General features: G+C 34.7%; 2 protein-coding genes across 2 annotated transcripts; one reads left to right on the top strand and one right to left on the bottom strand.

Moving 5' to 3' along the window:
- Positions 1-235: 235 nt before the first annotated feature.
- On the bottom strand, positions 236-3,097 carry LOC140803777 (zinc finger protein GAI-ASSOCIATED FACTOR 1-like). Its single transcript, XM_073159657.1, has 3 exons — positions 2,817-3,097; positions 1,919-2,315; positions 236-1,265 (listed from the first exon to the last, which is right to left on the bottom strand). Exons 1-3 carry the CDS (start codon positions 2,983-2,985, stop codon positions 236-238), a joined length of 1,596 nt encoding a protein of 531 aa, XP_073015758.1. The 5' UTR covers positions 2,986-3,097.
- A 9,121-nt stretch (positions 3,098-12,218) lies between these two features.
- Positions 12,219-13,781, top strand: LOC140803546 (uncharacterized). Its single transcript, XM_073159456.1, has 3 exons — positions 12,219-12,470; positions 12,594-12,669; positions 12,783-13,781. Exons 1-3 carry the CDS (start codon positions 12,414-12,416, stop codon positions 13,577-13,579), a joined length of 930 nt encoding a protein of 309 aa, XP_073015557.1. The 5' UTR covers positions 12,219-12,413; the 3' UTR covers positions 13,580-13,781.
- Positions 13,782-18,118: the final 4,337 nt, after the last annotated feature.

Raw genomic sequence — 18,118 nt, forward strand, 5'->3', positions numbered from 1 at the left:
AGTACGTGAAAAAGAGAAGAAGAAATCAACAACATTTATTTGTAATTGTAAAGGAAGCATTATACCCCATTTATGAATGACATGCAAAAATGGGAATCCACCATTCATCGGCTTATCGAACTCCTCCCACTATTTTCAAGAGTGGTAATCTTTTTTCCATTTTCTTTTACCCGATTATCCGATTCAAATCCGAGATCTAACCATTGATATAGTTCCTCTGTCGTGTTTTTACTCATCAGAATGTATTGTACAATGGCTTTTCTACATCAGAATCTCCATGTGAGATCTGTTGATGGAAAGGGTTATGCATAGCTTGAATTCTCTGCTGATTCATGGCTTCCACGTCCATTCTCTGGTCATGCAGATTATTCTGTGCCCTTGATCCCCCAACCCCCAAGAAATCAACGGTCGTCATATCATTTCCCCCTCCCAATCTTGTCAGATTTCTCGCCATGACATTATTGTTATGTCTTCCATGTTGAATACCAACACAGCTTTGATCGCTGTTTTCTTGTATTTCTACTAAATTTTTCAGGAATCCGGCAGCCGCCACTGAATTATGGTCGCTCCCAATAAGCATTCCGCCGTACATCACCATATCATTCATGGCGGAGCCACCAGCTCCGCCTCCGCCGTTATCAAACAGTTGGGTGGCAAATCCACAGTTCGTAATTAATGCTGAAGATTGTTGTTCGTTTTGAGGTTGAAAGTTGTCGTAATGGATATTAGTAATGGGTCTAGCACTGGATATCTGGTCGGGGCCGGACATGCTGCTGACAAAGCTCTTCTGCATCATAGGGGAGTTGATACTATTGCTTGCCGTGGCCCCCATTTGGGCTGCTTTCTGCAGCAGAGCCGTGGCAGACATATGGGAGCCAGATCCCGAAATTTGGCCCAGGTTCTTGTTATCTTGGTGATAGTTGTAGCCTGACGGGGACGAGTTTGAGCTGAGTTGAAGGCCAGATGAAGTCGAAGGCATGCTTCTTGGGCTGCCGAAGAGATTACCCGAACTGCTCGAGAACATGGCGCCTGCGGCACCGATGTTCATCGGCTTGAAAGGGATCGGGACTAGCTCTTGTTGGAGTGATTTTAAAGGGTTGTTGAATTCCATTGATGTGTTGGAGTTGGCGTTTATAGGCATAGTGGACAATAACTCGGGCATTTGGGCTTGCAAATTCGGGCTCATCAGGCCATGGGTCATTACTTTGCTGTTTTCTTCAGCCAATGCATCACAAAATGCCCGATGAGTTATGAAGCTGTCTCTCCTGAATGAAACAAACCATTCTATATATAATTCACAAAAGATTCATTGAAATATATATAATTTGACCAAAAAAAAGTAGTTCTTATCTCGAATTTCTGTTGCAAATTGATTAGTGAATGAATCCTTAGCTCATTTTGTCAAAAGAAAAAAAAAATCCTTAGATCCTTGCTTAGTGTGAAATTTGATAGCAAGATTGGTTTTGTAATTGATCTACGTAATCAAAACTTAATATTAGTTCACTAAATTGATTTATGGGAAATTCGACATTGTAGGATCAATGACCCATATGTAGGTTTGGGAATGGATCCCACGGGGTCATGGATCTATACACTTAGAGCCCTGAGTGGCTGGCTAAGTGTAGGATCAAAGTTTCCATTGGTTTGTATGTATACAACTTGCCGGGCATTATTGACTTGACTATAGACATTGCTGATATGACACCGAAAGCTACTACCATACCCGAGTGAAATTAAGAAATTTGGTAAATATCGATCTAAATGTGTTAAAACAAACCCATTTATTATGCTGATACCAACAACTTATAGTAGCCTCCTAAAAACTCAACCATTGTGCTATCTTTTTAACTAAAGTTAGCACTTTCGAATACCAATAGGATAAATGCACTTCATACTGGTGAGTAAAACCAAAGCTTACCTCGAGAAAATGGTTCCACAGTCACACTTATACTCCCTAGTGCCACAAGTCTTTTGATGAGCTTTCCAATCAGATTGAACTGCATATTTCTTGGAGCACTTGTCACATTTCCACTTCTTCTCTCCATGTTTCCTGCTGTAATGTTTCTTGATCCCGGTTAGATCGCCTAAGGCTCGATTCGGATTATTGTGCACACAGGATGGTTCGGGGCAGATGTAAACGCGTTTTCGCGCTTCGGTCGTGGTTCTCTGCTTAAGCTTCCATGGAAGATTGTGACCTCTTCTGTGTAATTGCAGGTTTTGATCCCTTTGAAACCCTTTGTTACATATTTCACACACAAATCTGTTTGTTGCCATAAGGGTGGTTGGTGATAAAGCAACAACTTCAGCTGTGGGATCTGATTCATTTTTAGTATTTTTAGACTTTTAAAAATTGAAGAATAAATTCAAATATTGGTAGCCAAAAACACAATTTTATCCCATATTTATGCAAGACTTGGTCATATGAAAATCTAATATGATGTTGAAATCAGATTATTTTGATTTTTGTTATTTGTGATGTGTTCGTTATCTATGTTAATTTATTGTCCGTTGTCTATATTGTCCGGGATCAAAACTGTTTTAGGATTCACCAAATTCGTTTTGGTCTTTCCTCCTTCAGTTTATAACGATGAATTAACGTTAGGTGTCTGAAACATCTTAAATTTAAAAATCGAAGTAATAGATTATTTGATCCTAAATATTCATATCATTTTATTCCATGGGAGATGTTTGCAGCATAAGGGGAAGAGCTAAAACTCGTCATTCTGTGTGTGAAGATCATATAGTGACACGAAATTCTTGACTTATTTCCAAGAACATAAATTAAAATAGAGTGATGCAAGAGTTGCACAACTTGCCTGGAGTTCCTGGCAGATTTCGTTTCTTCTTAGCAGTTGAGGTGGAGACATTGCTGCTGTTCGTGGTCGCAGGTGCGAGCGACTGGTTGCGTTGCACCAGCTTCAGTTCATGGCTCTGCTGAACTTCTCCAGAAGAGAAACTCCCTTCATCACCTGTAATATTTGACATTTAGATTTATTAAAAAAAAATATTATTAGTTATATAATAAGTTTCTTTTTAGTGTGTGTGTTTTTTTGGGCGGGCCCGAGATTGGATTTTCTTTAAATTTTGGTTTCTTGGTGTTGGTGCAAGTGTAATCCAAAAAGGGATTTGTTTTTTGGGAGAGCCTAAAATGAGGAATTTGGTTGAAGTGGAGGAGGACAAAAGGGGAGCGAAATCTCCTCTATTTGTGGGAGAAGAGAGGGGGGTACCGGTCTTGCTCTTTGTTGGCTTTGGGATGTCAAATATGGTCTACTTTGGCTTATGTAATATTATATATAGCTGTGAGAAGAGACAGCTGATGGAGAAATGCACCTAGTTTTATTCCTTTATTCACAAAATTTTTTATTTTTTTTGCTAGTTTCATGTACAGTTACAGAGGACAATGTGCATTTTCCACAGTATTTTGTTGGGTTTTGGTCATTTAATAAGTCGAAATTTGGCTATAGTGCAATATTTTTCAGTCATTTTTCATTAAAAAAAAAGCTTGTAAAATTCAGCAATACTAGACACTATGTTAGTAATAATATTTGATATCACAAATTTTTTTTATGTCAAATAATATTTCGATGAAAAATGACAAAAAATGAGAGAAAAATGTATTATATTTTGACCAAATTTTGACTAATTTAAAAACCAAAACCCAAAAGGAGTAACTAGAAAATGGTTTGGTAACATTTCTCTTGATGATGATGCATGTGAATATGCATTTTTCATGTTTTGTGTGTATAATTTTTTTTTAAAAAAAATAAAAATCATTCGCTCCTGATGATTGAAAGGCACTCACCACTATTAATCCACATTATTGAATCTAACAAGATTTAGAAGGGGAGTCATTCTTAAAATATGTTTTACTAGATTATGTGCATATGCTTCAATCTTTGTTTGGACTAAAAATGTCAACAAATCACAAAGAGATTAAAATTATACAGTGGATTTCATATGAGACCGTGTCACGGATCTTAATCTGTGAGACGAGTCAACCCTACCCATATTCACAATAAAAAGTAATATTCTTAGCATGAAAAGTAATATTTTTTTATGGATGACCCAAATAAGAGATATGTCTCACAAATACGACCCGTGAGACCGTCTCGCACAAGTTTTTGCCAAAATTTATATACATACAGACCCGTCCTATCTTGAAGGATATACACATACATATACATATATTTATATATATAAAGATTTTAACAATTTATTTTAAATTATAAAGAGTTTAAGCATGCACAAAAATTTTTGCGAGATCGTCTCACGAATCAGTTTTTGAAACGGATCTTCGATCCTACCTAACTCGTAAAAAAATTACTTTTACGTCAAAATATTATTTTTCATGTTATGTGTGAATCGGTTCGACTCTCACACGAGACCTGTTATTGTTTCTTGATTAAAAAAATTCATAGCCAATACCAGTAAAAAGAAACTTGACGAAGTTTGTACTTAAACTTCCAAACAAAACGTCCATGTTTGAAGAATATTGAATGATATAAAAGTGTGTAAAAAAATAAAATCGAGAATATAGAAAAAAGAGTGAACATTTGGATGCAATTGATCCAATGTATAAAAAAAAGGAGAAAATCCTACGAAAATAAAACATTTTATTGCGGATGAACTACTATTGCTCTAATTTGTTTTAAGGTGAAAGCGATAAAACCAAATCCATTGGAATTGTTTCTTTCAGTAAAGGATTTGAGAAAGAAACAAGCGGCCGATAAAATTCAATTAGAATATTATTGCATATATAATCAACTTTTTTCAATAAGAAAGAGTTGATCTGTTTCACAGATAAATATTCGTGAGACCGTCTCACAAGAGACCTACTCTATTATTTTATCTATCATCCAATATAAAACAAATCATATTAAAATTGAAATATTTTTTAAGCTTAAGCTTAAGAAAAATATATTTAAAATTATAATTTCTGATAAAATTGAATCCGGCACTTCACTTCTACAATTATTCTAAATCGAGATCTCTAATAAACAAGAAGAAGACATGAATTGGAATGTGAAACTTGCACCAACTAATTCTAACAAAGAAGTCAAATCAACAACCCAAAACATTACAAAAATAAGAATTTCCAGTTACCAAACAAATCACATACATGGGATTCATCGATGAATATCGATACAATTAATGGATCCCATTACAATAAATGACACTAATAATCCAACAAGAATTGAAATTTAATTATATATTCTGATTACTTCATAATAGCTATGCCAACAATAGACAATTAGCTAATTGACACAAACTATGCCAACAATACAATAATCATAATGATTCAAGAAAAAAACAACAATTTATCTATTTTTACACATAAATATTGGCAATATAATAAAGGCAAAAACTTGTGTAAGACGGTCTTACGGGTCATATTTGTGAGACGGATCTTTTATTTAGGTCATCCATGAAAAAGTATTACTTTTTATGCTAAGAGTATTACTTTTTATTGTGAATATGGGTAGGGTTGATCCGTCTCACGGATTAAGATCCGTGAGACGGTCTCACATAAGACCTACTCTATAATAAATTCAAGATTGACCAATCATACCTTTGAATAGAAGAAATTTTGAGAGAGAGAAGAACCCTAGAGATGGCTTGAGATAGAAGAGAGATAGCGTATTTTTTTTAAAAGAAAGTCCATCAAAATCTTTGGTATAGGTGGAAGAATATTTTAGATTTTCTGCAATTGTACATAAGGCTTCAAGGTTTGTACATGAATAATAAAATAAGAATCCTTGAAAATCTATGGATTTTTTGGATACCTCTTGACTTTTGTAGAGTTTTAAAAAGTCAAGTTTGAATACCACATGACTTTTTAAAACTCTACCAAAATCCATATTGAATACCACTAAACATATATAGAGTCATTAAAAGTTTAGATTGAATACCTCTAAATTTTAAAATTCCATAAAAGTCATTAAAAGTTTAGATAAATACACCCCCCTAAGATACCTTATTTTCCGACTAAAAATATAGGTTAACCTTAAAGTAAGGCATTATTTAGATAAAAACAAACGAAATAATCCCAAGATTTTGCCATCTGTTCCTTTCATGAACATGTTTATTGTTTAGAAGGAAAAATTGACGTTCGATTTTATCGTATTATCGACTAGTTTAATGTGGTTTTATTTAAACGTTATTTTCACGAAAACTATTTATAATTTAAAGGTGAAAGATCTACTTATATTGGCATTGTTCGGCAGCATTGCATCGAGCAATTGCTTAGTCAGTTTGATATATACCAACGGTTATTCTTACAATTTATTTCTTTTCATTTGTTTGCTTTTTTGTTTGGTAATGAATTGTTTGACCCCACCTTGAAAGAGACAATTTAAGGTAATGTTTGGTTGGGATGATAATGTGGGTTTATTTTTTTTTAACCCACTTTATCCTTCGTTTGGTACGCGTGATTATTTAACCAAGTCAATACTTCCTATGAATGATTATGTTATATTAGGTTGGTTAAAATAATACCTCTTCACCCCCTATGATTATTTATCCAACTCTTAATCTTTCATATTTTTCCAATTTTACCCTTCTCCTATATCCAAACTCACGACCACTTCCCGCCGCCACCAACCGCCGACCGATAACTTCCGGTCGGTCGACCAAACATAACATCATATATTACATTCCTACAACAATCATTTTCTTACTAATCATTAGTTTATTTTATCCTTCAAACCAAATACATGTATCATAAAACTGATAGATTAATTAAAATTTTAATATGACGCTAGATATTGCTGATATCTTTGTTATTAAATTAGAATTCCGATAAAAAAAAAAAGGTTCGGAAATACAAAATAATCATATTATTAATCATTTTTTCGTCGAAATGTTAAAAGTAATTACTTCCGTATTCTTAATATTGCAGAGGGTTTGCTCTTAGGTTATCTAATCAATGTAATATGGGTCATGCAAATGTTACGTAATAATAGAAAACAATTCAACTAAAAGATTTAAAAGTTTGTTTCAATATGTTGATTAATATTTCTCTCTTTTTTTCAACCTTAGGATGTTCGAGGTTTCAGATGCTTTGCTTCGGGCTAATTCAAGTCGTAATGCAAAATTCTAAACCTATGATTTTGCAAATGTTAAGTTTGATTTTTAAAAATTTATTATGAGAATAAAATTTGGTGGGATTAAATTGTAAGATAAATTGTCTTAAATTGATGGAAAGATTCAGAATCAAGAAAGTTATTTGATAGAATAATTTGAAACGGTTCCGTTGTATAGGATTTAAATCGAATCCGTGAATTTAAGGGAATGTTTGTAAAACATAGAAGTTAATAATTTATATATTATGAAGAAGTGAAGAAAAAATCAGAAATGTATAGAGTTTTAAAACAAAAGTGAAACTGAATCGGGTGTGAGATATGTCTTAAAAAAAATTAATCTGTGAGCCGAGATGATTTTATAATTTTTTTTTTTTTTAAAGTGAAAAGTTGAAAATAGTGTTAACAGTTTCCCCACCAATTTTATGTCCAATCCAATGCAAGCCTGAGAGGGCCGGGAACACTTTATGTTGCAATGTCAATCATAGGCATCATTTTTTCAGAATAAATCATATATAAAATTTTAGGTGCTCCTTATAAGTAATATTTTGACAGATATTTTTGATCGATGAAAGCCCAATAACAAATTAAGTATTTGGCCCAAATATTATACTTCTGGTTGGACCATTAAAATCAAGCCATTAACACTCAGATTTGAATTAGCTCCAAAGTTGACCCACTTTGGATATTAATTAATGAAATAATTAATGTCATTAACGGTCAAAAAACAGTGTGTGTGATAATTAAATACATTGAGACAGAATCACTTTTATACCCGAAATTCCCACTAAAGAGAACTTGACTCATCAATGTTTGTACTTCTAGACCTACCTTCCGCCATTGGAGACGATATTGGCATTCTTGACAACCTCGTATAGAGAAAGTATAGAGAGGCAGAAGAAGAAAGGGTTAATCATTAATGGCTAAAGAAGCTCCAGCTCTAGTTAATCTTCGCTCGAATTTGATGGAGAAAAATTGTGAAAATATTGAGAAATGGTAGTGGTAAAATAGTTTGCATCATGCTAGTTTTTTTTAATCTTTATTTTTTTTAAAAAAAAAGATTAAAACTTTTGGTCGAATCTTAATGCATGGGAAAGCAATATTCCCGTGTTGTGTGAGTTCTGGTTCGCTAATTTTTTTCATGAAACTGTCCTCGATTGAATTATCATAATATATACAAGTATGCAACAGTTTCTCAGAATGCAAAATAGCACCATTAATTTATACTTGAAAATATTGGTGCTTTACAATGAAGAAAACAGTATTGCATGACTTCCTCAGTTAAATCTTCTGGTAGAATATTGGTACGACGACTCTCTTCGAAAATGTGATATTCTGTGATCACCCAATTCAAACACAAGTGAAACTGCAGCTTTAGAAGCTATTATAAAAGCTGAACCTTTTGGGTTACTTGCATTTGACGTTCCGTCGGTGCCTGCCAAAAATTGGATTCTCAACTAGATCTTTAGCAGAAGGTCGTCGTGTTGGATCAGGGTCCATCATGGCCTGAACAAACAGGAAATAACAAAACATTAGTGGTTTATTCCATTGTTAGGAAAACTAAAGCTCCAACGTAACTAATTTGCTCGTAGTGTTGTTAGAAATAACTCAATTTACATTGGCCCACTTTATTTCTCTCTTTGAACTAGGCCCATGCAAGACCCAAGCCCAGAAAATAGGCTCATTGGCTTCAAGTCAATCAAGAGATCAACAAATAGATCATTTATATACTATGGGCTCATTGCCTTCAAGTCCATCAAGAGATCTATAAATAGATCATTTATTTACATTTCAAGGGTAATATTTCATTTTCTCTCAAAACTTTTTTCTTATTTATCTGGTTTTGGGTAGCACTAACTTGAGCACTAGGGGGCTTTCATCGGGCACTTCACAGCTCTCTAACGTTATGTTCGTAATACAAATATCTGGGAGTGACGTGAGCACCCTCGAATCAAACGTTCTCTCATTCTCTTGAATTTCCTTTATTCAAGTAACCATTTTATTTGGCTACATCATATACATTTCGAGTTTTTCGGATGTTTTGAGCTTTCGAAGCTTTATTCTCGAATTTTGATATCCGAGCAATAATTTAAATAGTCGTGAATAGATTCAAATATTTTCAGCCATACTCGAGCAAAAAAAATTTAAAAATTCGATTTTCGAACCGAACTCGAACTGGAATATACTTAATTTGAATCGGATTTGAACATTAATTTTTTCCTAATATTCGGCTCTATTCGACTCGTTTACATTCATAATTCTGAACTATGATTTTCCTCCCATCTAGAGCCATCCGTCGTATTGGATATATATGGTTATGATTTTTTTTTTTATCAAATATTTAGTTGACGAAAAAAATATAGTTGAAGCCTGATGAAGAACATATTTATAAAATTGAAATCTAACAACAAAAAAAAAAAAAAACAAAGAAACATATCTATATATATATATAAAAGCAGAGTTTTTGCCAAAAATAGTAGCTTCCCGCCAAAATGTCATTTCTAAAAAAGGAGATATATCATGAATATTGAAATATGTGTTCTGCAATAAATGACAACTTCAATTATTGTTTGCATTGATTATATCAATTCATTTAATTCAAATTTGAATTTAATTTATTTTTATATTAATTCAAATATAATTTATGTATCATATGTTTTTTATTTTTTATTTAAATTGAAACTAATCTATATTGAAAACATAAACTACATTAAAATTTTTGCATTGATTATATCAATCAATTTAATTTGTGATATGATTTTGTGTTATTATGATATATTTAATTTTTATTACAAACTGTATAAATAAATTTTAAATACAAATAATTGCAATATTCAGTATCACTCATGAGGTAAATCATTCAAAAATACATTTTGCTATTTTAATTAATTTTAAGTCCAAATTACTTACTAAAAGAGAAATACAATATTTAATTTTTCTAAAAATAAAATTGGTTGAGTATTAAAAATTATCATTACAACAACGTTTTCCAATAGACATTAAATTACCATTTAATAATCATAAAACTTTTTATCCCAAATGCATTTTATTTCGAGATTATCTTAATTTGAAAGAATTAATTTATTGTAGTTTTCTTCCAGAACCATATATATTGTATATCTTGAATTGTCTTCTTGAAAATTCAAATAAGAGAGCCCAAGAAAATTAAAAGAGATAGATTAAAAAGAGTTTCAAATGGACATTAAATTACCCTCGATAAACATGTATATTACCCTCAATAATCAGAAATGTTGACACTCAATGCATGCAATTCGAGATTTTCATAATTTCAAAGAGTTAATATATGATGTAATTCTGCCAAAAACATCCAATGTATAATTTTTCCCTTGTGATGTTTTATTTGAATTTAAATTATGAATAATGCAATATTGCATATTATATTAAAAACCAATTTTATTCTATTTATCTTACTAGATTTATCTACTCCAAAATTGAATTCTGAAATGACTCATATTTTCGGCATCATATCTGAGTTGAATCCTTCTAAGATGTAATGTTCGTTTAAATTTAGATTTGTTCGTTGTTATGAAGTACTTACATATGGAAACAACGAGACATTAAGTTTGAAATCCAACTTTTTTGAACGAGAAGTAAAAAAATATTATTCTTCTATTTGAACAACATTTTATTTATTACGTATTTATTAATGTGATAATTTTTTTCTATATTACAAAGTTCACGGATATATGATAGTATAAAATGTCCCGTAATTGAAATGATTAAACCAATTCTAAAAAAAATACACATCTTATTAGGAGATACGTTATAAAATTTATTGACATTGTTTTGGAATAAACTTAGTAAATGTATAAAATAACTTTTCTGGTTTATACATAATTTATTTATAATCGCATATTTCATTTTTCTTTAGGAATAATAAGATGTTGTGTATATTATGAAGAGATTTTGTAAATAAAATCACAACTCACTTGGATAAAGATATTGATGAAACAATTATTGTTATTATTCAAATGTGTTAAACATGTGTCATGTCACAAAATTGTTTGTGAATGTGAATTCAGATTAAATTATTGAATTTTTTTAAAAAAAATCTAATTAATTTTATTGAATTTGATTTAAAAATTTTTTTATCACATGTTAAAAAATAATAATATATAGTTTATCAAAAATTAAAGAATTAATATATGTATTAAAGTTGGTGGTCGACATCAATACACTAAACACGATAAGCATCATGTCATTGCCATAGACTAATACAATCTAAAATTTTGATATATGATAGTGATTATTAGCCAAAAAAATTAATCGACATGCGTTGTATTTAAGAAATTTTTTTAAAATTAGCGAAAAAATAGTTTTTATAATTATATTATTTTTCAATTTAAATGTCTATTCATTTTTCACTAATTTTTAATAATATCATCCCGTGCATCGCACGGGTTAAATACTAGTATAATCTAATAACCAAAATCACAACCTATCTCATCCAATAAATGACACGTTATTTCCGAGGCACGCCTGATTATTAACACGTCAGATTATGATCTACTCTATAAAATATTTGTTGTATACACATGTAATGCCGGAATTAAATTATTATATGTAATAAATCAAGCAATTACACATTTACACCTCGCCTAAATATTTTTTGCCCAGTGCTTCTGCTTTTTTACATGATACTTATCTCTTCACTTTCTCAAACTTTAAGATTGCCGCCTTTAGAGTAAAATTATGTACTTTTTGCAAGACTTGTTTATTCTAACGTATAAAGATCCCACGTTTGTCGCTGTTTTGACAGTGCTAATAATACAACTCAAATATTTTAAATCATACGCCCATCAAAACACTAAGTTTCGGTCATATCTACGTAACCTACACTACTTTGCAACATTACTTGCATTAAGGAGAATTTGTGTTACGGTCGCTGTCAACTAAAAGTAGTCACTATACAAAATTTGATCATTTTTTCTTTATCAAAAGTACAAAAAGCTCGGAGATATATTGTTATCCCAGGCTGGAAGTCATTATAAATGCAGTGTGAGTGACCAAAGTAAGAAAAGGAAATTTTGTCTAGTCATTTCAAGTGCGTGAATACGAAAAAATACAGTAAAAAAAAACATTAGGTTCACTATATCCATAAAGCATGGCCTTTTGCTTGTGCTTCTGATTTGGCTTCCACAGCCTAGAGTGGGCAAATCAGTCTTTTTAATTTTTTGCTGTTGCTTTATTTCTTTCTATGAGATGGTAGAGTATACTACTTTAAATTTATCTAACACTAGACAAGAGACTTAGAGAGCCCTTGACCTTTTTTCCTTCTTCCACTCTACTGTCCTTAATCTAACACGCAGGAGAATGGAAAAGGCATCTGCGAGTGGCGATGAAACGGCCTCCGAAAACCTCAAGTATAAGGTAGTTCTTGTTGAATGCTTATGAATAGATTTTGTATCTGTATTCATTATGCTTATTTGCAATTATTTATTTTTAATACATTTGTTTAATTTACATATATATACACTTGATACTTATATGCAGACATGGGCTTTAAGAGTGTCTATCCACTGTGAAGGCTGCAAGAAAAAAGTAAAGAAAGTACTTAAAAATATTGAAGGTACGGTTGATGTGTGATGCATATATCAGTGTGTTTCTTTATGTGGTTCATTTCAAATGCTTTAATTTAGGTATATTAATTAAGTTTTTATTATTAATTCCTTTTTTCATCAGGTGTGTATAAGATCGAGATTGACACCAAACAGCAAAGAGTTTTAGTAACAGGGAATGTGGATTCTGAAGCATTGATTAAGAAACTTGTCAAGTCAGGGAAACATGCCGAGATTTGGCCGGGTGACCCTGATAAAGAAGGGAAGAAGCCCGGAAAGTCGAAGAAAAGCAAGAACAAAAAGGAGTACCCCAAAGACTGTAAAGATAGTGAAAGTGGTAATGATCTGAAAAAACAATCCAAGAAAGATGAAATCAGTCATACTAAAGATAATGGACATGCGAAAGAGGATGATGACACTTCTGCTGATGATTGTGCAACGGTGGCATCGACAGCTAAGGAAAATGGCAGCAGCAAACCAGAAGCGTCAGTTCTGGCTAGTGGCGGAAGCAAAAAGAAGAAAAAGAAAGGGAAAAAGGGGAACAACAAATCAACCAATGAAGGGGGTGACAATGGTGGCGGCATTCATGTAGCCGCACCAGCAAGCGGTGGATCTCCTCCGCCTACAGGAATCCCCCAACCGCCCAATGATCCGATGAATTTGAGACCTCCATATCAGCAAATCTTCTCATTTCCACAGTCCTACTACGCTGCCCCGGAATATGGAATGAGTTACAACACTGCACCACTTGGTGCCACAAGTTCCACTTCGTATTATGCCATGCCTTTCCCCATGCATTCTCATACATACTTAAACCCGTATTACCTTGCCGCTCCTCCGCGGTCTGTTCCAACTATAGATGCAAGCAGTCCGGATGGTCATTACAACGACGACGACGAATTCGGATGTTCAATAATGTGACACGATATTCCCAATGTGCCATGCATTATGTATGCTACGAGTATAAACTCCGTAATTTAATGTAACGTTAGTGTGTTCGAACTATTATAATTGTGTAATAGAATAGAAAGATCATAAATAAGATCCTAGCGAGTAATTGTATTATACATGTATTAATTGATATAATTAGTTTAATGTAATTTGCTGCATGTCTTGTTCTTAATCCGGCTGGACCCACATTTTAATTAGGTTTTTCCATAGATCATACGTATATATATTTAGATAAGTACATGAACAAGGGCAAACCTAACACACAGAAATCGAGAACGATCATTCCTACCGAAGTTTAGATAAAACAAGTCTTCAATTTTGGCAAATCTTACACCTTGTCGAACTAGGACGATAAATTGTCGATTTCAGGAGAAAACAGGCTGCAGCATATTTTACGCAAATTCCATTGCTTAGGCCTCCTCAGCCGTTTTCGTAATTTGTTATAAAAATATATTAGCTTAGGAAGTCATGTTTCCAATTATTTTTCAGAAAAAAATAATTTTCTTTTATTTACCAAATATTATTCAGTTTCCATTTTTTAAAATATTTTGTCATCCTAGGTATGTGGATGTTGTTTTGGTTAATAAAAACAGTTGAGTTCGAACAATAAAATATTTCGAATATTTTATTGTTTTTAGATTTTCACGATCATTCTGCCTAAAACAACTTGTCACGCCCCGAAACTCGGGACTTGACACCGGCGTCGTTTACAATCACACAATTGAAACAACAAGCCTTCTCGCAGCACAGTGTAAACCGAACCAGTTTATATCATAAATTCAAACGAAATAAACAATTGTCTTTTACATCCGAAAATCAACAAATGACAGAATTAAGTGCGAAAACGTCTTACAACTTATTAAATCATAAATTCGAACTATACTACTACTAGTACGGGTCGCGTGGATCACCATCCCCAAAACTGTTCGGACTCTTCGTCCTCAACCTGTTCTTCGGACGACTTATCTGGGAAGGTTGTAAGGGGTGAGTATTTGGAAATACTCAGCAAGTGGGGGATATCGAGCACAATATAAATCAACATGTAAAATTTCGAATTAATCATATGACTTGCATAACATTTTCGTACCACATGCATAAACATATATCAAGCACTGCAATTTATCGACCTTCTATGGTTTACTGACGTCAGTCCCTCATTTTTACTCCTCTAAGGGGGCGAGGCCGTATAGCGGTTATATCCCCCACCGCGTAAGGGTACGTCATGGTTGGGATTCCCACCCATATACGGTTGACTCCTCACAGTGCGTTTAAAAATCGTATGACAATACAAGAAAGGTAGAAAGAAGATTGTACTCGACTATTTATTTTCTTTTAAAATCGAAAACATGCATACTCGAATCTGAAATTTCAAAGTTTGAAAATAGCCCACTTACTGTATATATTGATTGCTAAAACGTGGGTACTCGGCTTCAGGATTTGGATCGCTACTCGTTCTTCGATCGGGCGGTGCCTCGGCTTAAATTTTTGGACTGTTTAGAGACGATTTTTCAGCAGGGTTTCGCCTTGGTTTTCAGCTCAAATTTCGAGAATTTGAAGGGTGGGGAATGAGTGGGGTGATGGGGTATTTATAGGTGGAGGGAAGGGTGTTAAATATGGTGTTCAAATCATACCATAATTTGCATAATCTCTCAATATTTGACTCTCATTCCCTTGCCATAGATGTTGATTCATCTTCCATATTTCGAAAATATATCTACTTAAGTTAGGAGATTCACACTCTAATCCAATGGTCTAGGTTAATTCGAAAAATCTAGGTTACCCGATCCAACGGCTGTGGTGCAATGTCTTGATGATTCTTGTCCAAGTTAACCAAGCATATAATCCTCACCAATCTTGGCATTTATCCTAGGGAAATTTTCGAAATTCTTGTATCATATTATACCTTAATTCTTCAACTTATGTAATATTCAACTCTTGCAAGAAAATCTCCTTCCTAATTTTCGAAAATTGTATGCTTAATCACAATATATCACTATAATATTGCATGTCCAATAGTATCTCCACATATCCCATAAAATATTCTCCCATGCACAAAATAAAATCTCATGCTAACATTTTCTTACAATTATTTAATTATAATGTGGATAAAATCCGGTCCTCACATCCCTCCCTCCTTATGAGAAGTTTCGTCCTCGAAACTTGAGTCGGCTTGGTCTCCAAACAGATAAGGATATTCCTTTCGCATCTTCTCTTCAACTTCCCAAGTTGCTTCTCTCTCTGTGTGGTTAGACCACTGCACTTTTGACGTAGGGAATGATACGTCGCCTAAGCACTTGTTCCTTGGTGTCCACAATTCTGATAGGAACTTCTTCGTATTTCAGTTCTTTTCCCAAGTTTCCTTCCATTATGAGTGGTTCTACTTCCAGGATGTGGCTTGGGTCTGGGACGTATCTCCTTAGTTGAGAAACATGGAATACGTTGTGGATCCTTGACATGTTCGGTGGCAATGCCAGTCTGCATGCTAGTGTGCCCACTTTTTCCAAGATTTCAAAGGGTCCAACATAGCGAGGGTTCAGTTTTCCGGCCTTACTGAATCGGACAACTCCTCTCATAGGCGAGACTTTCACATACGCCTTCTCGCCCACGTTGAACTCTACCGGCCTTCTTTTCAGATCTGCCCAGCTCTTTTGTCGGTCCTGAGCTGCTTTGAGTTTCTCTCGGACAATTTTAACCTTGTCTACTGTCATCTGTACTAGCTCGGGTCCCACTATAGCTTTCTCTCCCACTTCATCCCAGTAAAGTGGTGATCGACATTTTCTGCCATACAGGGCTTCGTATGGAGCCATTCCGATGCTGCTGTGATAGCTGTTGTTGTAAGCAAACTCAATTAGGGGTAAATGAGTGCTCCAGTTGCTATTGAATTCCAGAGCGCATGCTCGCAGCATATCCTCTAAAGTTTGTATGGTCCTCTCCGTTTGCCCATCGGTTTGGGGGTGATAGGCAGTACTTAGGGTTACTTTCGTCCCCATGGCCTCTTGAAAGCTCTTCCAAAAGCGCGAGACGAACCTCGGATCTCTATCAGATAAGATGCTCACTGGTACTCCATGAAGTCTGACAATGTTGTCCATGTACAGTGAAGCCAACTTGTCGAGATTGTAATTCATGCGGACGGGTAGGAAGTGTGCAGTCTTGGTGAGTCTGTCCACGATTACCCATATACCGTCGTGGCTTTGCCTAGACTTTGGCAATCCTACCACGAAATCCATGGAGATATGCTCCCATTTCCACTCGGGGATTTCCAAAGGTTGCAGTAATCCTCCAGGTCGCTGATGTTCTGCTTTGACCTGCTGGCATACCTGACATCTAGAGACGAATTCAGCTACATCTCTCTTCATGCCATTCCACCAGAAGCTATTCTTGAGATCCCTGTACATCTTCGTACTGCCTGGATGGACTGAGAATTTTGACTTGTGCGCTTCTGTCATTATCTCTCGGCGAAGGTTATCACTGTCTGGCACACACAGTCTTCCTTTCATCCATAAGATTCCCTTGTCATCAATTTGATGATCCTGAGACTTCCCTTCTCTGACCTGCTCCTTAATTTTAGTCAGTACCGGGTCTTGATCTTGGTTTAACTTGACGGTCTCCTGCAGACATGGCCGGGCCGAGAGGGAAGCTAGAGTCATTTTTCCTGGGCCCTTCCGACTTAGCGCATCAGCCACTTTGTTTGCTTTACCCGGATGGTAACTTATGGTCAAGTCATAATCTTTCAGAAGTTCGATCCATCGCCTTTGCCTCATATTAAGTTCCTTTTGGGTGAACAAGTACTTGAGGCTCTGATGGTCTGTGAAGATTTCACATTTAGCACCATAGAGATAGTGCCTCCAAATCTTTAAGGCGAAGACAACCGCTGCTAGTTCCAGGTCATGAGTAGGATAATTCTGCTCGTGCGGTTTCAACTGTCTAGACGCATAGGCGATCACTCTTCCTTCTTGCATTAGTACGCATCCTAGACCGTCCTTAGAGGCGTCACTGTAAATCGTGAAATCCTTATTCTCTGCGGGCAAGATCAGCACTGGTGTGGATGCGAGTTTCTCTTTCAGCGTCTGGAAACTTTTCTCGCAATCCTCACTCCAGGTGAATTTTGAATTTTTCTGTGTGAGCTTCGTCAGTGGCACGGCTATCGAGGAGAACCCTTCGACAAATTTTCGGTAATATCCTGCCAATCCAAGAAAGCTTCTGATATCAGTGGCGTTCTTCGGTCTCGGCCACTCTGTAATTGCCTCTACTTTCCTTGGATCCACTGACACTCCTGTTCTCGAGATCACGTGTCCTAGGAATGACACACTTCTTAGCCAGAATTCACACTTGCTAAACTTAGCATAGAGCTTATTCTCTCTTAAGATTTGCAGAGCAAGGTGAAGGTGCTCTTCGTGGCTTGCCTCGTCAGGAGAATAGACGAGAATGTCGTCGATGAATACCACTATGAACTGATCCAGAAATGGCTTGAATACCCTGTTCATAAGGTCCATGAATGCTGCTGGTGCG

The sequence above is a fragment of the Primulina eburnea genome, chromosome 10 (genome assembly GCF_022965805.1).
Source record: "Primulina eburnea isolate SZY01 chromosome 10, ASM2296580v1, whole genome shotgun sequence".
In the NCBI taxonomy this organism is placed as follows: domain Eukaryota; kingdom Viridiplantae; phylum Streptophyta; class Magnoliopsida; order Lamiales; family Gesneriaceae; genus Primulina; species Primulina eburnea.

What these genes read in the sequence shown, in the direction of transcription:
- LOC140803777 (XM_073159657.1), bottom strand. Translation starts at nt 2,985, where the DNA reads ATGTCAAATATTACAGGTGATGAAGGGAGTTTCTCTTCTGGAGAAGTT. An exon ending in AAATCTGCCAGGAACTCCAG is followed by an intron (nt 2,316 to 2,816) that starts GCAAGTTGTGCA and finishes AAAATGAATCAG; the next exon opens with ATCCCACAGCTGAAGTTGTT. An exon ending in TGTGGAACCATTTTCTCGAG is followed by an intron (nt 1,266 to 1,918) that starts GTAAGCTTTGGT and finishes TGTTTCATTCAG; the next exon opens with GAGAGACAGCTTCATAACTC.
- LOC140803546 (XM_073159456.1), top strand. Translation starts at nt 12,414, where the DNA reads ATGGAAAAGGCATCTGCGAGTGGCGATGAAACGGCCTCCGAAAACCTC. An exon ending in CCGAAAACCTCAAGTATAAG is followed by an intron (nt 12,471 to 12,593) that starts GTAGTTCTTGTT and finishes ACTTATATGCAG; the next exon opens with ACATGGGCTTTAAGAGTGTC. An exon ending in AGTACTTAAAAATATTGAAG is followed by an intron (nt 12,670 to 12,782) that starts GTACGGTTGATG and finishes TTTTTTCATCAG; the next exon opens with GTGTGTATAAGATCGAGATT.